The sequence below is a fragment of the Macaca fascicularis genome, chromosome 16, assembly GCF_037993035.2.
Source record: "Macaca fascicularis isolate 582-1 chromosome 16, T2T-MFA8v1.1".
NCBI lineage: Eukaryota > Metazoa > Chordata > Mammalia > Primates > Cercopithecidae > Macaca > Macaca fascicularis.
In genome coordinates this window covers 59,869,519-59,894,738 of record NC_088390.1, presented here as the reverse complement: position 1 = coordinate 59,894,738, position 25,220 = coordinate 59,869,519, and the positions used below count along the sequence as shown (strand labels likewise).

General features: G+C 54.0%; 1 protein-coding gene and 2 non-coding genes across 5 annotated transcripts in view; 1 reads left to right on the top strand and 2 right to left on the bottom strand.

The window, feature by feature from the left end:
- LASP1 (LIM and SH3 protein 1) overlaps positions 1 to 21,179 on the bottom strand; it is a 52,201-nt gene extending 31,022 nt beyond the window's left edge. Inside the window, exons 1-4 of one of the 3 annotated variants that reach the window (XM_015437890.4) lie at positions 20,148 to 20,274; positions 19,777 to 19,857; positions 13,382 to 13,476; positions 529 to 613 (exon numbers count right to left, since the gene is read on the bottom strand). In XM_015437890.4, the coding sequence (XP_015293376.1) occupies positions 529 to 613; positions 13,382 to 13,437 (141 nt within the window). In that variant the 5' untranslated portion in view covers positions 13,438 to 13,476; positions 19,777 to 19,857; positions 20,148 to 20,274. Of the gene's footprint in view, positions 1 to 528; positions 614 to 13,381; positions 13,477 to 19,776; positions 19,858 to 20,147; positions 20,275 to 20,424; positions 20,543 to 20,977 lie in introns of those variants that run through there. The other 2 variants (XM_005583990.4, XM_015437889.4) reach the window with 2 other exon arrangements.
- A 708-nt stretch (positions 21,180 to 21,887) lies between these two features.
- On the top strand, positions 21,888 to 21,959 carry TRNAC-GCA (transfer RNA cysteine (anticodon GCA)). Its single transcript has one exon. It is a non-coding gene; the product is annotated as a tRNA-Cys (tRNA).
- A 1,564-nt stretch (positions 21,960 to 23,523) lies between these two features.
- TRNAC-GCA (transfer RNA cysteine (anticodon GCA)) lies at positions 23,524 to 23,595 on the bottom strand. The gene has a single exon. It is a non-coding gene; the product is annotated as a tRNA-Cys (tRNA).
- Positions 23,596 to 25,220: the final 1,625 nt, after the last annotated feature.

Below are 25,220 nucleotides of genomic sequence, written 5' to 3'. Positions count from 1 at the left end.
CCCACTCAGCAGTGCTCTGGAAAGTCAAGCCAAAGGAGACAGAGGCGGAACAGCCCCCCATCCCGCTCCCCCATGGCAGGGCCCCCTTCACACCTTGCCCTCCAGTGGGTGGAGAAGGTTTGGGATGTGGCTATAGAGGGTGGGCTGCACAGCCTCAGACTGGCATGACCTGGAGGGGCAAATTCCCTGGTCCTCCCCAAACTCCTCCTTTTTGGGTAAGTGTGAATGGGGAAGACGGAGGGGAGAGTGGCTTCCTGGAGGAGGTGGGCTTTAGGGAGCCCCAGAGCGGGCTCAAATAGACACCCACACCTCTCCAATCCCCTCTAGGTAGGAAGTGGGGGAACGCTGTACTCTGCTCCTTTGATAAAGTCAGGGGTGGGGTCAAACGTCAAGGCAATGCTAGGATTTCAGCACCCTGGCCTTGCAGAGTAACCGCAGGGGAAGGTACTCTTGCCAAATGGCGACCTTACAACACCCCTCCCCAGCATCCCTCTCCCCGCCAGGCCCCGGCACCGCCCAGCCCCTCACCTGACTCTGGAGCTCACTCTGTTGCTTGAGGCGAAGGTTTTCCGGGGTGTCAGCCACCATGGTGAAGGACTGCTTGGGGTAGTGTCTGCAGGACAGAAAAAACAGAGTGGGGGTGACTCTGGGGGAGGGGCAGGAGCCTCTCCTGGGAACTTCCTCCTATGCCTGGGCACCCCCTGGCCCGGCCCCACAGGAGGACCTCAGTGTCCACTACCAAGGCCGAGGGGAGACAAGCATTTCTCAGACTCAGCTGGGACTGGCTGACCTGGGAAGACACAGCAGGCATCAGTGACGGGCCAGCCAATGAGAACTGTCTTGAGTGAAAGGATGGCCACTGGGACACTCTCTGAGGGTTGAAGGTTACCCTTGTTTGGGGATAATCCATGCCTTGTGCCTACCACACATGGAGGTCAAGGCAACTGGGCCCGGCTGGGGGAAGATGGACACAGGTGAGTCAGGACTAAGCTTTCAGCTAAGACCAGAAGTGGAGACCAACCACGCAGAGGAGAGCAAGGGGGAGACAGAAAAAGAAAGGGACACACATATCCAGGGGGACTTCCTAGAGGAAGTGGTGAGAGAGAAAACACATGGTTAAAGTGGTATTTCAAAGGGTTAACAAGGTCCAACCTAATTGGAGGGTAGGTGGGAAGGCCAGCTTGAGGATAAAAAAGGAGGTCACCTGAGTGTGACAGGTAAAATACAGGTTGAATATCCCTTATTGCAAATGCTCAGGACCAGATGTGTTTCAGATTTTGGATTTTTTCTCAGATTTTGGAATATTTGAATATTCATACTGAGACATCTTACGGATGGGACCATTTCCTATATACCTCATACACATGGCCTGAAGGTAATTTTATGCAATATTTTACATAATTTTGTGCATGAAACAAAATTACTGACTGCTTTTTGACCTATCACCTATCACATGAGGCCAGGTGTGGAATTTTCCCTTGTGGCATCACGTCGGCACTCAAAGCTTTGCATCTTGGAGCACTTCAGACTCTGGACTTTTAGATCAGGGCTGCTTAATCTGTAGTAACAACAGTGAATTAGGCCGGGCATGGTGGCTCACACCTGTAATCCCAGCACTTTGGGAGGCTGAGGCGTGCGCATCACGAGAGGTCAGAAGTTCGAGACTAGCCTGGTCAATATGGTGAAACCCCAGTCTCTACTAAAAATACAAAAATTAGCTGGGCGTGGTGGCATGTGCCTATAGTCCCAGCTACTCGGGAGGCTGAGGCTGGAGAATCACTTGAACCCAGGATGCAAAGGTTGTGCTGAGCCAAGATCCTGCCACTGCACTGCAGCCTAAGCGACAGAGCCAGACTACATCTCAAGAAGAAAAAACAAACCGAAACAAAACAAAAAACCAAACAGTGAATGTCTCCCCTGTGCTAAGGGCTTATGTGCCCTAATTCATCGAATTCTCACGCCACTTGTGTGACTGGTACTCAGTGTACCCCTTTGACAGATGGGAGAACTGAGGCCAGAGAGGTTAAACAACACGGCCAAGGCACACAGAGATCCAGATTTGCGCCCAGGCGATCGCTTCAGTTCATGCTGAACTTAGTCGCCAATTTCCAGGCCCAGGACAGCCGGGTCCCCAGCAAAAGGGCCTGGCTTGGAGGCAGCAAAAGCCAGGGCAACCCTCAGAGCCTGCAGAGACCTCCAGAAGAGTCTGGTCCAACTCCCTCATTTCCAAGGAGGAAACAGTGTGCTGGCGCCAGGCCACTTCTCCCTTAGGAGTCTTCATAATTAACTTATTTATCACATCAATGTATTGTCTTCTCTCTCCACTACTTCTCTGTGAGGGGAGGGATTTGGGGGTCTCTTTTGTTCATTGATTTATCTCAAGCTCCTAGACTAGTAGGCAGTGCTCAGTAAATATTTGTTGAATAAACAAATGTCAGGCTGGGCGTGGTGACTCACGCCTATAATCCCAACATTTTGGGAGGCCAAAGTAGGTGGATCACGTGAGGCCAGAAGTTCGAGACCAGCCTGGCTAACATTGCGAAATCCTGTTTCTATTAAAAATACAAAAATTAGCCGGGCACTGTCACGTGTAGCTGTAATCCCAGCTACTCAGGAGGCTGAGGCAGGGGAATCGCTTGAACCTGGGAGGCGGAGGTTGCAGTGAGCCAAGATTGCGCCATTGCACTCCAGCCTGGGTGACAGAGCAAGACTCTATTTAAAAAAAAAAAAAGTCACACCAGGAGTTAGAGCTGGTGTGGGACTAGAACTCAGCCCTTCTCCATCCCCCTCTCATCACAAGGTCCCCTGGCAAACCAGCTGCAGGAGAGACAGGCAGCTCTGAGCCATGTAGCTTGTATGTATTTCTCATACCATGTGCTGGTATGAGAAATGTCTGGGGGTCTGCATGGGCCCCAATTACCTCAGGGACTGGTGGGTGGCCCGTCAGGCCATTTTTAGCCCTGGGTGACCACAGCCCACCACAGCTGTGACCCCTGCAGATCCCTGACTCACAGGCCGCACCCAGGTAAGCGACAGATGGCCTCCTGGAACCTATTTCTAGGCACGTGCCACCCAAAGTTGACACACCCAAGAGCTAGGAACGAGCTGCCCTCTGCTCTGCATGTTCTCCAGCTGCCCACACGGCCGTGCATCAGAGCTACCTATAAACCGGCGACTTCCCTCGAGGCCACCACTTGTGAAGGGCAGGGCTCAGGATTTGGAGACCTCAATCAAGGGAGGCATAACTTTCAAGGGCCCAGTGCAGGGCTCTGGCCCTGCCACTGACTTACTGGGTGACCTTGGCAAATCCTTTTTCCCTTGGGCCACTTTCACTGTCCCGGTTCCAGATGATTCTAGCAGTGCCCCTCCCCCAGCCCTCACCTGGGTCCTGGCCACCCAGGTCAGCCCAGACTCGCAGTTCCTCCAGCAAAGGAAGGGAAGATGAGGAAAGGCAAACACAGCTGGCAACAGACATGGCCTGTGGTGAACGTGTGGCCAAGTCTGGGGTCCGGTCCCCATGCAGCCAGGGCCACCCACAGCTGAGGAGCTCCCTTCAAAGTTTCTGTACAATTCCAGGGCAAGGGACGATCAACCATGAGTCTGTTCCTAGAGACCAGAAAGGGAAGATCTCTAGCAGGGCTGGCAGGCCCTGAGGCCCTAAGAGGGAGTGCTTCGGAGACGAGACAACCCTCCCCCCAAATCAGAGCCATTCTGCAGACTGGGCAGGGGCTGTGTCGAGGAGAGCATATGGAAGTAGAGGCACATGTGGCAGGAGCAGGGTAGGGAAGAGGAGCAGCTCTGGCCCAGTACTCGAAGACTTAATTCTGAGAAGATGAGGCTGCTTAGCATTTGGTGGGGAGGGGTAGAGGCAAGCAGGGCAAACGCATCCTCCAGACCCGGTCTGCAAACCCTGGGGTTTCTCATTTGCCAGAATGCACAGGGTTAAAACAGGCCAGGCTGGGCGCAGTGGCTCACACCTGTAATCCCAGCACTTTGGGAGGCCAAGGAGGGCAGATCTCTTAAGCCAGGAGTTCGAGACCAGCCTGAGCTACAGAGCAAGAGCCTGTTTTTAATAAATAAATAAATAAATAAATAAATAAATAAATAAATAAATAAATAAAAACAGGGGCCAGCTCCAGTGGCCCAAGGACCACCAGACAGGTACACCTGACGTGCTCCACCCACTCCACAGTCTGAAGTTCCTACACACACTGCACTGTGCCTCACACATGATGAATATATAGATATGCCCTCTGCACCGATGGGCGCCTCCAAGACACGGAGGCCAGCGGGTCTGCACGCAGCAGCTGCATTGAGGCCATGTCCGCATACCCCCTGCCCCCCACACTGTGTCCCTCTGCTCACCCTACACCCACCAGAAGGTCTCCAGAGCCCCTCCAACATGCAGCAGGCACCCTGGGTGGGGTTGCCAGGTACTTCATCCTCTCTTCAGAAGCACCCTTCCCCCTAGTCTCAGCCCCCGACAGCTGGAGCTCGAATCCCATCAGAAGGGAAGTGGGGATGAGCCAGCCCAGATGTGAGCTCAGCTTAATTTGGCAGGGGTGAGGGAGGATTTTAATCCTGCATCAGATTAATTAGATTAAAGAGGCACTCCAGAGCCTCCAAGCTCCTTCCCCTGCCCCCTAAGCCCAAACCGAGGCAGAGGAAAGCAGGCAGACAGCTCAGGCTATATTCCTCCTGCCAGGTCAACCCTGTCCCCTCCCCACAGCTCATAGTCCCCAGCCCCCAGCCCAGGCGAGAGGACTCTGCCTTTCCCTCTCCCTGCTCACTACGCTTCAGGTTTCCATGGCAACCTCATCTTCAGCTCCAGGCAGGAGAGCAGCAAGAGCTAGAGCAAGAGAGGAGAGGTCTATAGGGGTGGGGGAAGAGACACAGACGGCAAGGGGGTCCTCAACTAAGGAGAAGCCCATGAGGGCAAAGTCAGGAGACTGTGTCTATAGGATCTTTATGGATAATTTAGGTGAGGAGGACAGGTGTCACGGGTTTGTTTGTAGAAGCAAAGGCATGAGAACATCAGTGCTGCACCCCTCCCCCCACCAGCATGCCGGGCTTCAAAGAAAGCTCCAAATGATTTGACCTCCCTCCAGAAACAATTTTTGGGAATTCTACCTTTTCCCTTCCTCCCCACCCCATCTATTACCCCCAGATCCCAGCAGGGATGGTTGGAAATGTGTGCATGCCAACATGGGTGCTAAGACAGACAAGGGGCCACCTGTCCCAGCTGGTGACCCCGCTGGAACCCAACCCCATGACAGACTGGGCCACAGCGAGGCATGGCGAACAGGGTGATCAGCTGGGTGCAGGGCAGAGTCCAGAGCACAGCTGTCCTTTGTCCCATAGGCCAGTCTGTATCGGCCCCTTATTAATCATTCCAAGTAGATGGTGGGCTCTCTGCAGGTGCCCCACCTGTCCTTCCTCCCTGCTGTCAGCTGCTCTGGGGAGTTTGTGGGGAGAGGCGTGGATACAGCCCCGTAGGACAGGAAGAAGAGGGGCAGGAACAGGGACTGGATAGGATGGGGCAGGGCAAACAGGCAGCTATTGACAGCAGCCTCGGGCTTCAAGACAATTTACAGAGACACAAAGTAACATCTTGGTACACTGCGTCCTGTGCACACGCCACACAGCTATGGGCTGGCATTCTCATCGTGCCATTTTACAGATGAAGAAACTGAGGTCCAGTGTCAAGGGCAGAGACCTTGTCCAAGGCACTCTCCTCTACACCACAGCTGCCCAGACAGCGAAGGTGAGGCCAGACGGACCCCAGCCACCTCCAGCACTCAGTTCTGGGGAAAGATGTGCTTGGCAGGTTGGGTGCCAAACAAAGCACTTCATCCTTCAAACCCAACTCGTTTCCAAGCTCAGCCATTATGAGAGATACTCTGGAGCCTCTCAGCCACACCTACTTAGGAGCTGCCTATCCCTCCGAATTTCTCAAAAGTATATGATACAGGTCAGGCATGTAATCCCAGAATTTTGGGAGGCTGAGGTGGGCGAATCACCTGAGGTCAGGAGTTCAAGACCATTCTGGCCAACATGGCAAAATTCTATCTCTACTAAAAATACAAAAATTAGCCGGGCATGGTGGCACACACCTGTAATCCCAGCTACTCAGGAGGCTGAGGCAGGAGAATCCCTTGAACCTGGGACGTGGAGGTTGTAGTGAGCCGAGATCACACGTCTGCACTTCAGCCTGGGAGACAGAGAGACCCCACCTCAAAAAAAAAAAAAAAAAAAAAAAAAAAAAAGCTGGACGCGGTGGCTCACGCCTGTAATCCCAACACTTTGGGAGGCTAAGGCGGTAGGATCATTTGAAGTCAGGAGTTCAAGATCAGCCTGGACAACATGGTGAAACACCGTCTCTACTAAAAATACAAAAAAATTAGCTAGGCATGGTAGTGGCCTCCTGTAATCCCAGCCATTTGGGAAGCTGAGGCAGGAGAATCGCTTGAACCCAGGAGGCGGAGGTTGCAGTGAGCCAAGACTGCACCATTGCACTCCAGCCTGGGCAACAAAAGCGAAACTCTGTCTCAAAAAATAAAAGTTTAAAAAAAAAAAAAAAAATATGATACAGAAGAGGCCCTGTGTCCCAGGAGAGGGGTTACCCGTGAGGACCTCTGGGTGGCCTTCCTGCTCGGTGGGACTACAGAGGCAAGGTTTCTGGGCTCACAGGTGACAGGGACAGCTTGTCGGCCACCAGCCTCATTCCCCAGTCCTACCATCAGCCACACTCCAGGGTCAGAAGAAGAACAGGATAGCAAACCCGAAAGCCCAGCGATCTTTCTACACAGAGCCTTGCCCCTTCCAGGCTTGGACCCCTTCAAAAACCACAGCTTTGTGTTCAAGGAGGAACAAAAATACATCAACAAAAGCAACAAGGAGCTTTTGGTTTTACCAAAAGGAAAAAAAAAAAACAGCCCCCACATCCTGCCTCTAGAAAGAGCTGCTGATTCCAAAAGCCCCTGCTGGGAAGGCTGCCCACAGGCGGGAAGGGAGGGCTCCCTGCTAACCCAGTTTCTCACCCATCCGTCCCCTCAGGCCTAAGGGGCTGAAGTGGTGGGATAGGAAGCAACAAGGAGGCATTGTTCAACCAGAGGGAAAAAAAGAGCAGTCAAAACCATCAAGGCTAGACTTGAGGAAGAACTTACCAGCTGTCAGACTGCCGTCAGATTGCACACAAAATGAAAAGAAAAAGAAAAAGCCTGCCCCTGTCGGTAACAGAGAAAGAGAAACAATTCTGCCAAGTTGAGTAAGGCATAGAAATGCAGGCCTGTTTCCTCATCTGTAAAACGTGGGTGTTAGGAAGCAAAGTGACCCCTGAGGCTCCAGGAGGCCTGGAGGACAGGGATTTGGGGGTAAGCGAGGTGGGAGGGCTACCTGGGGGCCATATTTGGCCACTTGGGCTGGCCATTTGTACTTGCCCTCCCCCACACTGTCATCCCTAGTCCCAATTTTTCCAGTCAGAGGCAGAGAATTTTGGGGAGGAGGGAAAGCCCTAGGCCCCAGTACAGGTTTTGCCTACTCCTGCCCCACCCACTTTTATTTTTATTTTCATTTTTACATTTTTTAGAGACAGAGTGTCCCTCTGTTGCCCAGGCTGGAATGCAGTGGGGCAATCAGGGCTATTTGCAGCCTCAACCTCCCAGACTCAAGCAATCCTCCTGCCTCAGCCTCCCAAGTAGCTGGGACCACAGACATGTGCCACACCACACTTGGCGAATTTATTTTATTTTTTGTAGAGATGAGGCTGGTCTTGAACTCCTGGCCTCAAGCGATCCACCCTCCTCAGTCTCTCAAAGTGCTGGGATTATAGGCATAAACCACTGCGCCCAACCCTGCCCACCTTTTAAAAGCAGCTGGGGCCGGGTGCGGTGGCTCACGCCTATAATCCCAGTACTTCGGGAGGCTGAGGCGGGTGGATCACGAGGTCTGAAACCCCGTCTCTACTAAAAATGCAAAAAATTAGCCAGGCGTGGTGGTGGGCGCCTATAGTCCCAGCTACTTGGGAGGCTGAGGCAGGAGAATGGCGTGAACCCGGGAGGCAGAGCTTGCAGTGAGCCGAGATCACGCCACTGTACTCCAGCCTGGGCGACTGAGCAAGACTCTGTCTCAAAAAAAAAAAGCAGCTGGGATTAAAGACAGTTTGCTAGAATCCAGAGACACATAAGCACCCAGCCTTGTCTGGCACAGACCACACCCTACTCCCATCTGATGCCTAGGGGAAGGGGCAGAAACATAGTCCCTGGCTCCCCAGAATCAGGGACCTCTTCACCCTCCTCGGTCCTCACTCCACAGCTCAAGGAAACTGGAGAATGGACCCCAGATATGTGCAGTCAGAGAAGAGGGGAAAGGCGCAACCAAGTCCCCCACTTTTCCTTGCTCAGCCCATGCCCGCCTCCCACTTGACACCTCACAAGCTGGTTCCCCTGGCTGGCAACCCCGCCTCCTGTCAGTAGGGCCCCAAAGAGAAGGGAACAGGCAGTCATCTAGACTATCTGCAGGGACTTTCTCCAGTCCTCTAGACTATCTGCAGGGACTTTCTCCAGTCCTCTAGACTATCTGCAGGGAGACAATGATGCAAGTTGATGCTAAGCCAGGGCGTGTGGACTGATCTGCCCCACTTTTGGAAAATCCAGTTTACAAAACAAGTAACGGAGGGCATAAATATCTCTCTCACCCCACCCACCCAAAAGCTTCAAGGAAGAATTTGGGCCGGGCAGTGGCTCACGCCTATAATCCCAGCACTTTGGGAGGCTGAGGCAGGTGGATCACCTGAGGTCAAGAGTTCCGAACCAGTCTCACCAACATGGAGAAACCCCGTCTCTACTGAAAATACAAAAATTAGCTAGGCATGGTGGAGGGCGCCTGTAATCCCAGCTACTCGGGAGGCTGAGGCGGAGAATTGCTTGAACCAGGGAGGCAGAGGTTGCAGTGAGTGAGCTGAGAACATGCCACTGCACTCCAGCTTGGGCGACAGAGACTCTGTCTCAAAAAAAAGAAACAAAAATAATTCGATTAGCGGTTCTTCCTCCACCACTGGCTATTGTGCAAAAGCCGGGAGTGCACCCTCAACCTCGCCACAGCATTGGCTGCATGGCTGCAGCCCTGAATGTGGAAACACAAAACACAGCCCATTCAGCCCAGCTCCCAAGTCCTCCTCCCCGGCCCCAGCACCGGTGTGGGTGTCTGCCTACACACCAGGCATGTGTGTAACTGCATGCACGTGGGGGTCCGCCACACCAGGCGGGCTGGCTGTGAGCTCTGGCCTGTGTTTTTCCCCGGCCTCTCCCCCAAACAAGTCTGATGCAAGGACAGAAACAGAAGAGGCCTTTTCACTGCCTACTCTACAGTCACTTTCTAGAACTTAAATCTGAATCTTAAGAAACCACAAGGAAAGATAGCTTTCTTCTCTCTTGACCAGCCCCCTGCAAGATCCTAGCTCCCCTCAGGGCTCAGAGACTAGCCAGAGATAGGCAGAACATAGAGGCCTCCCTGTACACCAAACTCACATACTCGCTGGGTGGGCCCAACTCCCTGGCAAAGTGCCAGAAGAAACCACGTGCCCCTTTGGGTCCTGCACTGGGTTTGGCCCAGCATGGAGCACGGGATGCTTCAGAGAAAGAAGCCAGGCCTGTGGTCCACAAAGCAAGACCAGAACAGAAATGGGAGAAAACTGTACCCTGGTAAACCCAGGATTCAGGAACCTGAATGTCACTCAGGGATAAGACCAGAGGCAGGAAGAAAACGGGAGGAGGCGGGGCTGAGGCGGGTGGATCACCTGAGGCAAAGAGTTTGAGACCAGCCTGGGCAACATGACAAGACCTCCTCTCTACAAAAAACTTAAAAATTAGCATGGTGGCCGGGCGCGGTGGCTCACGCCTGTAATCCCAGCACTTTGGGAGGCCGAGGCGGGCGGATCACAAGGTCAGGAGATCGAGACCATCCTGGCTAACACTGTGAAACCCCGTCTCTACTAAAAATGCAAAAAATTAGCCGGGCAAGGCGGCGGGCGCCTGTAGTCCCAGCTACTCGGGAGGCTGAGGCAGGAGAATGGCGGGAACCCGGGAGGCGGAGCTTGCAGTGAGCCGAGATCGCGCCACTGCACTCCAGCCTGGGCGACTAAGCGAGACTCTGTCTCAAAAAAAAAAAAAAAAAAAAAAAATTAGCATGGTGCCGCACGCCTGTGGTACCAGCTACTAGAGAGGCTGAGGCAGGAGGATTACTTAAACCCAGGAGGTCGAGGCTGCAGTGAGCCATGATCATTCCACTGCACTCCAGCCTAGGTGACAAAAAAAGTAAGTACAAACAAAAAAAGTAAGCAAGCAGGAGGGAATGACAGCAAACACTCGGCCTAGAGCCTGGCACATAGCAAAGTACCCAATAAATTCTCTTTGGTCTAGGGTCCAACATCCCTGGACAGGAATTTTTTTTTTTTTTGTCTTTTTTGTTTGTTTGTTTGTTTTGAGATGGAGTCTCGCTCTGTCGCCCAGGCTGGAGTGCAGAGGCAATCTCGGCTCACTGCAGTCCTGGCCTCCCAGGTTCAAGCAATTCTCCTGCCTCAGCCTCCTGAGTAGCTGGGATTATAGGTGCCAGCCACATCTGGCTAATGTTTGTATTTGTAGTGGAGATGGAGTTTCACCACGTTGGCCAGGCTGGTCTAGTAGAACTCCTGACCTTAAGCAATCCACTCGCCTCAGCCTCCCAAAGTGCTGGGATTACAGGTCTGAGCCACTGTGCCGGGCCTCCTGGGCAGGAATTTTTAACCATAGGGAAACCAAGGCTCAGACAGGTCCAGAGAGCACTCCTTGCAAGCGGGCCCCACACCTGGTTCATCCCAGAATCCCCATGGGTAACATCTTGGCCCAGCGGACACAGGGGAGGGAGAATGCCTGCCTTGGGCGAGGTGCTACCACAACTAAAGTGAAACACAGCTGGGTTGCAAATCCCCCCGGTCTCTCTCACTAGTCTCCTTCCCAGGAAACATCCCAACTGGGCCAAAGGTCAACCAGGCACGGCAGAGGCTAGGGTTATAAAAGCTGGAGGAAACATGGAGGGGCCAACCTGCTTCTTTTGGCTGGAGACCAGGAGGGAGACAGGGGAACCTCTGCCTCTGCAAGTTGGAAGCAGCATCCAGAGAAGAAGCCTTCATCTTCTGCCTCTCCAGGCTCCCCCAGCCCCCGCAGGAGCCCTCCACCCCACCTTGCGGCAGCTTCCCAAGAAGACAGTAAAAACAATAAGCTGGAACTTTGGATGAGGCCGATAAAAATGCAAAGAAAACAAGGACAAGCCTCTGATTTTTCTCCAGCTCCCAATGCTCACTGAATGCTAGGCGGCTGGAGTCACTGGGCTCCAAGGCTTAGTGTGCTGGGGCGGAGGCTCAGAATCAAGGCTGAGGTGGTCCAGCAACCGAGGGGTTAACTGCCCTGGCTTCTCTGAACCCCACCCCACTCCCCAATGGAGGGAGGAAGTGGCAGAGAACCAGGGCTTGTGTGAGCCCTTAAGAATTTGAAGAATGTCCCATTTCCCTTGTGGGGGTGGGAGGGGTTGGTAGGGGGAAGAGGAACAGTAGAAATTAATATAAGAGAAGGGGCAGCTGAAGGAGGGGCCAGGACAGAACTGCAACCCTTCCTCTACCCAGATAACCCGCCCAGTGCCCTCCTTCTTCCAGAAGGGATGACTTCATGTTGCTTCTTGGGCTTGAGATTTTTATCAGGAATCTGTTTTCCCAGCACCTGGCAGAGGTTAGTATGCATTATAGCAGCAGGCAGGCAATAAATGTCTGCTGAATGAGCAAGCGCCTAGAAAGATGAAACAGTGGTCTTCGCCAGGGAGCGGGAGGGGGTCAGGGAGCAGGGAAGGTTTAGGGTAAGGTTAGGGGTAAGGCTGGAGGTTTAAGCCCCCTTTTTAGACAAGTCCCAAATGCAGGTGAACTTCAGCTGCAAAGAGCCTACTGACTGAGAATTAAAAAAAAAAAAAAAAAAAAAAACTGGACTCAAGTTAGATCCTAAATTCATGTGAACACTGAAATTACCATTACTTGAGTTGGTTGAAGTTAAAAAAAAAAAAAGTAAAAATACATTTTAAATTAAAAAAAAAAAAAATTGAATTAAGGCTGGCAAGGTGGCTTATACCTGTAATCCCGGCACTTTGGGAGGCTGAGGCGGGCGCATCACTGAGGTTAGGAGTTCGAGACCAGCCTGGCCAACACAGAGAAACCCCGGTCTCTACTAAAAATACAAAAATTAGCTGGGCATGGTAGCGTGCATCTGTAATACCGGTTACTTAGAAGGCTTAGGCACAAGAATCGCTTGAAGCCAGGAGGTGGAGGTTGCAGTGAGCCAACTGCACTCCAGCCTGGGTAATGGAGTCTGTCTCCAAAAAAAAAAAAAAAAAAAAAAAAGGCAAGTTAAAAGAAAAAGAAATTATCATTACTTATAAGTGACTTGACCTTCCAAAACCTCCACCTCGCAGGAGGCGGCAGCTGTGAGGCCCCAATACTGAGTTTGTACTTACTACTCACAAGGTCAACTTGAAGATGGAAAGTTGCTGTACTTTCTGGGACTGCATGGGACGGGATGGGAGAGGAGGGGAGGTGTTCCTCCAGGCTCTGGGATGGGGGACCCCACCTCTATACTCCCTCCCTACTGTCGGCTGCTGCAGATCCCAGTGCAGAAGGACACAGTCCAAGATGACTATACTCAAAAAAATACAGTCTCCACAGCCTCCCTCACCAGGCAGGGAAGAGATCTATCTGGCCCAGGCAACGCCCTTTATACACCCCCTGCCCCTTCTCAAAAAATGAACACCAAAAGGGTGGACACGAGGCTTCCAGAGAGTTTTCTTGAAAGAACCACTGGAGGAAGGAGCCCCCAAAGCCTAGGAAGTACCGGGTGAGAGAAGGAAACCATCGATTTTTGGGGAGAGAAATAAGGGAAGGTAAACAGGAGAACAAAGCCCCCAAACCCAAATACAACAGACAGGTCACTCATTCTTGAAAGACCACGCGGAAAGCCCTCTTTTGTAGCAGGAGGCAGTGGAAAGACATGTGCTCACCTTACTGCCCAGAGGCTGGGCTAGAGCCAGTCTCTCCCTAGCCATCCCATCTTAAGAGTCTCTTCCCTTCCCTAAGCCCCAGTTTCCTCGTCTGTACTTTAAATGCACTTTAAATGGGGGATAAAAGCACTTTAAATGGGGATAAAAAGTGCTTGCTTCATCCAGCTGTCGTGAGGATAAAATGTGATGTTCAGGCAGGGGGTGGAAGTGTTCGCCACTGTCACCTTGTGGTTATTGGAAGGGAAGGAAGAACTCACTAGGGGAGGGAGCCAAAGCACCCACCCAGTCCCCTGCCCAGAACAGGACTCACGCGTTGCAGTAGGGCTTCTTCTCGTAGCCCTTGTAGTTCTTCATGTTCAGTGTCATCTTGCAGGTCTCGCAATGGAAGCATGCTTTATGCCAGAACTGGGGATGGAAACAGAAGGAGGACATATATCAGATACCAGGACTTCTGAAAAAGGGGCTCAGGCCCTGGGAAGGGGCACTCTGGAGCTGCTGGGACTGTCCTAGGCCCATGGCTATGGGGAGAACATGGAATTATCCCAGGTGAGCTGGGGGCATCTCAGGTCACAGTCTTTGGCACTCACCTCCCCTCTCTCCTTCCTCATCCTCCACCAACGGGCCATTTGAACCCAGGAGGAAGAGAAGGGCAGGCATGAAGGACGGGGTGAAGAGACCAGTTATAGTGGCGGCAGCAGCCCCCAGGTCAGCTCCACCCTCCCCAGGGAACCCCTCCTGCCCAGAGCTGGAGAGGCCTCATTGCTTATGCAAAGCTGCACTGGGTTGCTAGGGAGCAGCCGCTGAACATGAAGGAGCAGCTCCTCTGGCCGCACGGAGGCCTCAGAAGAGGAAGGCCCAGCCCCCACACACCCAGGCCCGGAACCCAGGTGCTCCTAGCTCCTGGACCAGAGCCCAGCACACCCGCTAGACCCACATAAGCCCCAGGTGGTGCTACAGCTCCAATACCTCCCACTTCCTGTGGGATGCCCAGCCAGAGGAGTGGGCTGGGTGTCCCAGGCTCTGTCAACACACCACATCCTTTCTACCCTTCCTTCATCCTCCCCCACCCCAGTGGGAGGGCAGGAGAGCGCCCAGCAGCGGGTCCCCCACTGAGGCACTGAAGGGCTCTGCTTCAAAGCCTTGAAGGTAGACACCTCCATAGTGGACATCAAAGCTCTACCCCACTAATTGTATGGCCTTGGGCGGGGCCCTGCACCTCAGGGGAGCCCACTTCCTGGTGTGTAGAATGGATGTAATAACACCTGGCCCTCCTGGGATTGTCCAGAGCTCAGGAGAAATCACCTTCAAAGCCCTCAGCACAGCATTTGGCACCTCTAAGCACTCAGATGTCAGGTGCTGGGCACCGCAGATGTGAACCTCAGCTGAGGGAGTCAGGGCTCACACTGGAGATTGTGTGTGTTGGGGTGCAGAGGGGCTTCACTGTGCCAACCACAGCTCCAATCCATTCATGCGTGTGAGAATGTGGCACACAGGGCCCATCCAGGGTGGCTGACGGAGGGAAAAGAGTGATGACAGAAAGAGAACTGATCTAGGCCAGGAGCAGTGGCTCACGCCTGTAATCCCAGCACTTTGGGAGGCTGAGGCAGGCGGATTACCTGAGGTTGGGAGTTCAAGACCAGCCTGGTCAACATGGTGAAACTCCGTATCTACTAAAAAATACCAAAAAATTAGCCAGGTGCAGTGTCGCATGCCTGTAATCCCAGCTACTTGGGAGGCTGAGGCAGGAGAATCGCTTGAACCCAGGAGGCGGAGGTTGCGGTGAGCCGAGATCACGCCACTGCACTCCAGCCTGGGGTACAGAGCAAGACTTAATCTCAAAAATAAATAAATAAATAAGCCAGGTATGGTAGCGTGTGCCTGTAATCCCAGCTACTTGGGAGGCTGAAGCAGAAGAATCACTTAAACCCAGGAAGTGGAGGTTGCAGTGAGCCAAGATTGTGTCACTGCACTCAGCCTGGGCGACAGAGCAAGACTGCCCAAAGAAAAAAAAGAGAGAGAGACAGAAACGATCTAACAGCCTCCATGTGGCAGCCTGGAGGGGTCTTTGTGGAACCGCTGAGAAGTATTGATGCTTAGGCAAACCCGTGACAACAGGATCTAATTCACCCCCAGAAGCCCAGGATGATGCCCTGGATCACCATCAAATAGGGGTCCACTGCCAGGACCCCAGAATAATCCAGGCCACCTGAGTGACCTGGCTGGCCTGTCCCTGCCCCATTTCCCAGCAGTCAAGGGAGACATTCCCCACTCTGAAAGAAGGAGGCCAGAAGGCAGGCCCCGGGGACTTTTGAAGGAGCCCAGCCAGAGCTGGTTCTTGGCCATTTGTCAAGGAATTCCCCCAAGGGGATGCTTTTCAAAATGTGGTCTCCAAACTTCGGAGAGGTGCTTCTGAGACACTGGGAGGAGGGGATAGCAGAAAGAAGGCTGAGAATCTGGGATTCAACCTCCCCTACCATGGCCCACTTCAACCAGAGACCCCCAGGGTAATTTCAGGGAGAAATCGCCTTCTAATAGGGTACTGGTTCCCTATCAAGAAGACCCAAAGGAAAAACCTAATGGTGGAATATTAAACAGAGTGCTAGGAGAACCACTCTTGAGGAGGAAGGCCAGCCAGAAGTCTGGAAGCAAAGAAGTGGTGGGTCTAAGCTTGGCCCCCTCCCCAACCTGGGCCTACCCCAGTGACCCAGGTCCCCTAAACTCCCATGTGGCAACTTACAGACTCCTTCTGGTGCATAACCCCAACACACAGAACCCACCGGGGACACGAAGACAGGGTGGTCCCTGCCCCCACAGGCCCCTGAAGTGACAGCCCCACTCCCTCCCCCAGTGACTGGGAGGCATTGGCAGGGTGCCCCAGCCTTGTCACTACCCAGTCTGCTGGCCTCTACCTACTTAGCTGCACATGCCCCTGCCTGGGCCCCCGCCTCCTGCTACCCCCACAGGGGCCTGCCAGCAAAAACATTCTCCAGAATCCAGACCATGACCCACTTTCTCTCTCTCTCTCTCTCTCTCTCACACACACACACACACTCACACGCACACACACACACTCACACGCACACACACACGAAGGGCTACACACTATCCTAGGACGGGGGACCTCCAAGTCTGCCTCCTGATTGAGGTTGGGGAGACAAAGGGAGAGAGACCCCTACTCCAGATGGCCAGGCCTCCACCTAGAGCCAAACCCCTTGGAGGAGGAGGGTGGGGTGTACTGAGCAGGCAGGGGGCACAGGGCCAACACCGCACCCAGGGGTTCCAAAGACCCCTCCAGGCTGCCACGTGGAGGAAGCAGAGCCCCTCTTCAAGGGGATGGTGCCTATTTCTATCAGTTCCTTCCCACCTCCCTCACAGGCCCCACACTCTCATCCAGACACACAAGGGTGGGGCAGAGGAGGGTGGTCACCTGTCCCCCTGCAGGGGGCTCCCAGCAGAAAAATGGAAACCAGTTACTATGAAGCACAAGTGTCAAGTGGAGCTGCAGCCACTGTCTCCCGGAGTGCTGGAGGGTCAGGAGAGGAGGCCGCTCCACCCCTAATGCCTGGCACCTCCAGCGGCTTCAGGCGACTCCCCTCCCCTCTGGAGGAAGGCCCCAAGGTTCAAGAAAACCCACCAGCTCCTTACACTGTGTCCTTTTTGGGGTAGGAAAATTGTGGGGAGGGGAGGCAGAAAATGGCCAGTCCCTCCACAGCCGCTGTGAGCCTAGCCTGGACCCTAAGATGAAAGAAACCCTGTCTTGTCTCAATGGGGTCTGGGGAAGGACACTGTCAGGGAAATATGTCCAGAGGATCCCACAGTGACCCCGTCTGCCTCAGCCCTGCCCCATGGGCTCTGTCCTAGAGCAAGAGCCCCCCCTCTTTTAAAGACCCCAGGCAAGATGATTTCAGCGAAGCATTCCTGGGCCTCAGGACTCAGGAGGAAAGTGCACCTCGAGGCATGCTCCTTCCTGCTCCCTGCAAAGTCCATGGTTTCCCTGTTCACAGAAACCAGACAGACCCTACCCCTGCTGCCCTGCCCGTTAGAGGCCTCTCAGCCTGGATCCAAGGCTCCAAAGCAGGGTCACCTTGATCTTCCCTTGCCTATTGATCTTCCCTTGCCAACCTGCAACCCACTCTACAGAAAGGTAAACAGGCTGGTAGGGGGAGAAGCCTGCAAGGATACCCCTCACTTGGGACAGCCTGTCCCTCCGTGGCTCTGGGTTGGGGGGGATGTGCCAAGCTTCGTGTCACTGTGCCTGCAGCCTGGCACCTTGGCCTCTGAACCCAGGCTACCTGGGGTAGCCATGACTCAGGGATGGAGTATGAGGCAGTCTCTTCCCTTCCTGTTGCCCAGGGTTACAGTTTCTCCCTCCTGCAGAGGCAATGCCAACCCCACCCTGGCCGGGTCACCGGCCTAGCTCAGTTGGCCACCTGACCCGCTGGCTTAAAGGCACAGATCTCTGCTGCACCTCCACAAATTCTGAGGAGGACAGGACTATTCCCAGTGGCCCCACTCCCCCATACAAGACCCCAGGCCCAGAGCATTCCTCCAGATAGGGTCACGAAGGGATGGGACCCACTTTTGGCACAAATGAGATAGAAATAAAATATAAATATGTATAAATAAAAGTACTTTATACTGGCAGAAGAGCTGAGCAGAAAGAACTGTGGATATGAATTTCAGCTCTAAGAGAGGGAGATGAGCCACACGGGCTACCTGAGCCTCCGTTTATGGGGTACCTCATTTACAAGAGCACACACACCTACTTTGTGAAGCTGCTGTGAAGACTGAGCCCAGCATATTGCGATAACTAGTAGCTATTATGAAGGGATGATCCCAAGATGATGGTGGGGTACTCTAAGCTTCAGCTAGCAAAACGGGGTACCACAGCTGTGAGGACCTCACCCCCTTCGAGTGGGGAGGGAGCGCTCAGACAAGCAGAGGCAGAGGGCCTGCCCTAACGGGGGATTCCAGGGGACCTGGCAGCAGTCCAATCCTCTACCTCCACCTGTTTTCAGAAACCTGGGGAAGCAAGCCAGGAAAGAGGGACATGGCAAGATTCTTGACAACACAGCTCCCTAGATACAAAGCAGGTGCACAAAGTAGGTGCTCAATAAATATTTGTTGAATGAGCAAATGAGGTCACCCTGTTTCTCCCCCAGCTCTAATCCCAGAAGTCCTCTGGAGAAGCAAATCTCGACCTCCTTCCTCAAACACTGTCATCAGCAATACATATTTATCCAGCTTGCAAAGCATGCTGGGTACTGCAGGTTGGGGGCAGGGTGGCCTTCAGAGGTGACAAGGTTTTTACCCACCTATGCCTTTGGGAGATAAGGCTCAGGGAGGAGAAAAGGCTGAAACCAAGGGCACAGTCTGTGCTTTGGGCCACGTAGAGGGCTGAGTGCCATGGGGGATTGTAGAGAAAAGGGTGAGTCTAATTTGACTCTTTTGCTGTAAATGGGAGGTCTTGGGAAGTTAGTTAGCAACTATGGGAATGAAGTTGCCTATGGGACTGAAGGTTCCCCCTCCTCCCTGGTCTCAGCCCAGCATCCTCCAGGCACTGGTTCACCATTCCTGGTGCCTATCCTTACTGCCTGGAGCAGGTGGGGAGGAATACATCTGATACATGGATATTTCAGGTCTCCTGCTCAGTACAGGGGGCAAGGTCTCTCCAGGGCCACTTCCTATAGGGAGAATTCTAAAAAGAGGAAGGAATCACCAACTCCTACTTCCCTGGGCAACCCCCACTTGAACGTCCTCTTCCAGCTAGGGTAAGAGAACTGGGGAGGGCACCCTGCAGCATCCCTGCTCCCCTCCCCTCGGATACACGGCACTGAAGGGCTTTCCAAGGGGAGTGGTATGGAGCTGAACAGAGCATCCCAGAGAGGTAGGGAGGGCATAGTCTATACAGCACCCTCTTTAGCACTCAGGGACTTTAGTGCACTGCCCCACCTTCAAGGAAATGACATCATCATACCCATCTGACAGATGGTAAAAACTGAGGCCTAAAGACATTCAAAAAACTCGTGGGAGCAGACCTGGAACAAGGACCCAGTCTCCCAACTCCTAGGGTGGCAATCCTGCCTTCATGTTTTGCTTTTTCCTTATACGGGTGAAGCGCCCTCTGCCTCTTCCCAATTCATGACTGTGGAGAAGGGGACCACAGGGAACTCAAGATGCAGAGGCCAAAATCTCTGCCACGAGGGGAGGGCAAAATCCCAGTATGCAAGGACAGGTACATTCTCAAGGGGAGACTTCATCATCTGATAGCTCTAAGCTCAAGTCTTGCCCAACAGCGGCTGGCATGGTCACGGGCAGATCAACACCTTTCCTGTGCCCACAATATACCCCCTCCTCTCCTCCTGCCCAATCAAGCCCAGGACCAAGAGGGACAGTGACACAGCAGCGGCCCCATATGCTCACACTCCCCAAGAGCAAGTTCAAATGTGTTTCAGAACCTCCAACCCCACCTCCTCACCCTGACTCAGAGGCCAAAGGTCACTGGGGAAGCTCACACCCTAAGGGGGAAGGGAGAGACAAGGTGTCCAATGAACTATCCTCTCCTGAACTAAACCCGGCTCCAGGTCAGTAATGAACTTGGCCCCAGGGCTCTGTACGCCTCTTTCATCCAGTGTTCCCACCCTTGCACCCCTCTTCCATCCAGTCCCCCCAGCCCTCTCAGTTCAGATGGAAAGGTCAGAATACCTGGACTTGGAGCCAGCTTTGGGTGATGGACGAAAGACGCGGTGAGGAAGGGCACAAAATCACAGAGGCCTCCCCTCCAGACTGGGGAGGAGAGGGGATGCAGAGGGGCAGGTTTTACCTTAGGATCTCACGGAGCTTACAAGAGGACAGGATCCTACACCAAACTGTACGGGAAACGCCCAGTTCTACTCTCCAACCCCCTCTCCAAAAGTCTAATGGCAACCAGATGAACAAGTCCAGCATTGGGGAGACAGGGCCCCCAGGGGGCAGTGAATCTCCACAAGGCCACCATCCCTCCCCCCGCCGCCCATACCTCCCCCTTTCCTTGGCTTCCCCAGAACTCAGCCAACCCCACCCTCCATTGGAGAAACCTGCTTTGAAAAGTTAGCTCTTTGTTCTTCCACACGATCTCCTGGCTCTGAGCACAATTTCAGGAGATCTCAGCGAAGCACCCCCCACCCACCCTACTCCGGCACCCGACCCCACCCGGCTCAGGCTGGGCGGCCCAGCACCGGGAGTTGGCTTTTAATTGGAGGTGGGGGTTGGGAAGCTATGGAGGAGGTCTGCGAGTCTTTTAACCACTCAATCACCAAGGGGGCCTCAGGTCGTTCAAAATCGGGGGTCTTGCGGCGGAGCCCGGGTCCTTACCCGAAACCCCCCGCATCAGATGCCACACTCGCAGGCTGATAAGCCCCCGCCCCGCCAGGCCAGGAAGCGAGGCCATCCCCCGCCGGAACGGACGGTTTCGCAGGGCCCCCCAGCCTCTGCCCCGCCCCCCTCCGCCCCCTCCACCAGCGCCCCGCGCTTCCGCCTACTTGGCGCTAGGCGCGGAGTGGAGAGGGAGCGGCCGTCTCTTCTCACTCTCCAGGCCCTAGGGGGCGGGACTGCACCCCTAACCTTCCCCCAACACACCCCGGGGCCTGGCTTCCCTGCTTCTCTCCCGTCCTCCCAACCCCAAGGCACAGAGCCCACCCCTCTCCAGCACCGGCTGCCCGCTACGCGTGGACTCCCCGCCTCGCCCCAGATCTCCTGGTTTCCAGATTGGGATGTGTCCCCACACCCCATGACACCGCCCGCCCGCCCTCCCTCCATTCTCCTGGGATCGCGGGGATAAGGCAGCAAAGACCCGGCCCTTCTCTCCTCCCTGGATTCAGAGCACTGCCGGGGATTGCAAAGACGCGTCTCCCGGTCCCGGGCTCACCTTATCCAGACAGTTCACCTTCTCCGTGGGATACACGATCTTGCCGCACCGGGCACAGTTGGGGTTCATGGTTCCGAGAAAGGCTGGGGCGGGGACGTCGGAGCTCTAGCGCGTCCTCTTCCCCAAGGCGAGCTGGCGGGAGGCGGCCGCGGCTGCAACTACACAGGCGGCAGCGACGGCGGCTGGAGCTGGGGAACTGGCCTCCGCCTCCGCCCTCCTTCCCCTAATAAACACAGCGGGGAGGAGGGGCTGCACCGGGGCGGGCACGCGCCTCGGGTGCGGGCGAGGGCACGCGCAGCGAGGCGCGCTCCCCGGGCGACGTGGGGCTGCGCGGGGGCGGGTTCCTGGGGGGAACTGCGCGGCCAGCGGTGCTGGCGCCCCGGCGCTCCCAGGCTGACTGCGGCCGGTGCCCAGGGCCCTTCCCGAGCCGGAGGCGGCGCAGAGCCAGGCCGGCTGCACATCTGGGGCGCTCGGGCTGCAGGAGGCGGGCTAACCCCTGAAGACCGTCGAGGGTGGGGTTGGAGCCCTCCTGAACGCCGGAAATGATTCACCGCATTCGGGGACTTTCCTTTCTACCGGTTGCAACCGGGCATGAATCTACAGACCGAACGGGGACCCCCTGCCCTGCCCCTCTTAACTCTCTTCCGGCCCACACCCTTTCCCACATTTGTGGGGCGGAACCCGTCCCTCCCTCTTGGACCCTGCGCGCTGCCGGGCCCGGGCTAGTGCTTCCCTCCCCGAGCCCCTGCAGTGCACCTTCCCTGGGTTCCCCGGATGCGGGCACCGTCTGCGTTCAGCATGACCCCTTTTCTTCTGCATTCCTTTCTCTTTATGTTACACCCTACCACAGAGTAGCAGCTGCAACAATGCTTAGTACCCAAAGAGCCGCCTCCAGGCGCTGCAGCGGCGCGGGGGTATAGCTCAGTGGTAGAGCATTTGACTGCAGATCAAGAGGTCCCTGGTTCAAATCCGGGTGCCCCCTCGGTGGTTTTTCCTTCCAGTTGTTAACCAACCATCTGTTTTTCATTCTCGATTCATATTTTAACATTGGGTCCTGACTACAAAGAAAAAAAGGTGAAAGAAGTATCTTCCTCATTTTTCAGCCTTAGCAGAAAGCTTTCGGTTTTACTTTGTGCTCAGCGGGTGAGTATAAAAGCTGCGCGAACGCATTACTCGCGCCAGAGGTGTAGGGATTTCTGTGGCCAGGGCTGCCAGCCTCAGATGAATCAGACAGTTCGAGGTGCCGGGTTTGAGGGACAGAATGTTTCCAATGGGGGTAGGGAGACAGGAGAACGCCTCAAGTTGGCGTTCCTTTTGGGATTGGAGGGTGGGTCAAGCGAGGGAAACCCATAGACACAGCCCTTCTCCAACTTCAACTTTCTGTATTAATAGTGACATGGACGTGCTGTGTTCATCCTTGACTATTAATGTACAAAAGTAAAGTTATATCCCAATGCAAACTGAGATAAACGAATACAGTGTTTCTCAAACTTGAACGTGCATCAGAATTACCTGCAGGGCTTGTTAAAACTCTCCTAGTTTCTGATTCTGTAAGGGGGCACCGAGAATTTGCATTTCTACCAAGTTTCCAGGTGCGGCTGGTGCTGCTGGTGTGGGGACCACATTTTAAGAACCACTGAAGTGAGAATAAAAGGCCGTGGAGTTTCATAACCTAAAGATGAGAACAAATATCTGCTGGCTGCGTGCCTGACAGTGTCACTGTTGGGCCGGAGGAAAATGGTAAGTGTGACGAGAGACAAGGGCGTCCCCCTCAACTAGGTTTTGCCCAAAAAAAGGAAAAATAAGGGAGAAAGGAAGAGGCGTGCTGCCTGGGTCAAAGGGCAGCTGCTATATTTTAAACCCGGAATGTGGTTGTGTCATGCCTCGGACCCCGGGAAAACGCGCATTTTTTTTTCTCCTGGCTCCCATTACTGTGAGCTGCATCGCTAGGCTGAACAGAGAGATCACAGATCAGCAGACCTGCGGTTCCGTGCAAAAAACCCAGGAGGAACCAGTTTTACCTCTCCTTTAGGCCTTGGACTTTCCATCTATAGCTTATCAAGCCAAAGCCCTGCCTATGAGCTAAGTAAAGAAGGAAGAGGGAAAACTGCTCGCTGTTTACCTTCTACCTTCTGTGCCCTGTCCTGTTCGAGTTCGCGAATATATGAAGACCTCTGAAATTGGATTCTTTCTCCTAGTTTTCATAGTCAAGTACGAACTACTGCCCCGTTCAAGACACATTTTTTAACCCCAAAACAAGTTATAATTATCGTTAAACCAATGGGCATCGGAGATGGGAATCTATCAACGCCTTTGTTCTACAACTGAGACTACTAGTGCGCTTCTCGCCACTTGGGGTATGAGGACTCAGGTCCACCTAAAGGTAGCCTCTGGTTGCTGCTCTCTCCCTCTAGGGTAAGGGAATCCTTTCAAGGTGAAAATTAGGTAGGTGGAAGATACAAAGGACACTTCCGGTGACTTTTGGATTCAGAACTCGCTAACTCAGGTTATTCCTGCATGACTGTGAAAAGAGGTAAAACAACGCGAGGGGGCACCCGGATTTGAACCGGGGACCTCTTGATCTGCAGTCAAATGCTCTACCACTGAGCTATACCCCCTCTGCTGGACGCCCTTTGGGAAATTCTTTTTACAGCGATCCATCCCAAAATGTTCATACTTTCACCATTTGTTCAAAATTAGCGTCTCTTTGCTGGATTATACTGAAATTACCAATGAGGAAGGGGAAATTAAAAAAGTAGGCCAAAATAGGCCGGGCACAGTGGCTCACGCCTGTAATCCCAGCACTTTGGGAAGCCGAACCGGGCGGATCACAAGGTCAGGAGTTCGAGACCAGACTGACCAAGACGTTGATAAACCCCGTCTCTACTAAAAATACAAAAATTAGCCGGGGGGTGGTGGCGGGCGCCTGTAATCCCAGCTACTCGGAAGGCTGAGGCAGGAGAATCGCTTGAACCCGGGCGGCAGAGGTTGCAGTGAGCCGACATCGCGCCACTGCACTCCAGCAGGGGCAACAGAGTTGAGACTCCGTCTCAAAAAAAAAAAAAAAAAAGGCTAGGCCAAGACGTGGTGGCAGTTTGAAAAGTATGTGAATTTAGGTGCCAATCTGCTTTTTCTAGGTTCATTACTTTTTTTTTTTCCCCCAGACGGAGTCTTCCTCTGTAACCCAGGCTGGAGTGAGTGTAGTGTGGCGCAGTCTCGGCTCACTGCAACCTCCGCCTCCCGGGTTCAAGCGATTCTCCTGCCTCAGCCTCCTGAATAGCTGGGAATCCAGGCGCCCGCCGCCGCGCCCGGCTCCTTTTTGTATTTTTAGTAGAGATAGGGGATTCGCCGTGTTGGCTAGGCTGGTCTCCAACACCTGATTTCGTGATCTGCCCTCCTCGGCCTCCCAAAATGCTGGGATTACAGGCATGAGCCACCGTGCCCCGCTTGGTTCAGTTTGTTTGTTTGTTTGTTTGTTTTCCATTTTGTGGAGAAGGGGGCAGGAGGCCGTCTCCCAATGTTGCCCAGAGAGGGAATTTCGCTCTTGTTGATCAGTCTGGAGTGCAATGGCGCGATCTCGGCTCACCGCAACCTCTGCCTCCCAGGTTCAAGCGATTCTCCCGCCTCAGCCTCCTGAGTAGCTGGGATTACATGCATGCACCCCACGCCTGGCTAATTGTGTATTTTTAGTAGAGACGGGGTTTCTCCATGTTGCACAGGCTGGCCTCGAACTCCCTACTTCAGGTGATCCGCCCGCCTTGGCCTGCCAAGGTGCTGGGACTTGGGACTACAGGCGTGAGCCACCACTCCCAGCCTAGGCTCAATTCTTTTTGTTTGAGATGGAGTCTCGCTCAGTCAGGCTGGAGTGCAGTGGCGCGATCTCAGCTCACTGCAAGCTTCGCCTCCCGGGTTCACGCCATTCTCCTGCCTCAGCCTCCCAAGTAGCTGGAACTACAGGCGCCCGCCGCCATGCCCGGCTAATTTTTTGCATTTTTAGTAGAGACGGGGTTTCACAGGGTTAGCCAGGATGGTCTCGATCTCCTGACCTCGTGATCCACCCGCCTCGGCCTCCCACAGTACTGGGATTACAGGCGTGAGCCACCGCTCCCGGCCCGGCTCAATTCTTCATCCAAAATCGCACTCATCTCTCCCCACTAACAAGTTAGAGAACAACCTCCTGCAAAACTGGATAGAGAAAGTTTTTCCTTGGTCTCTCCAAAAAGAATAGGAACACTGGCCGGGC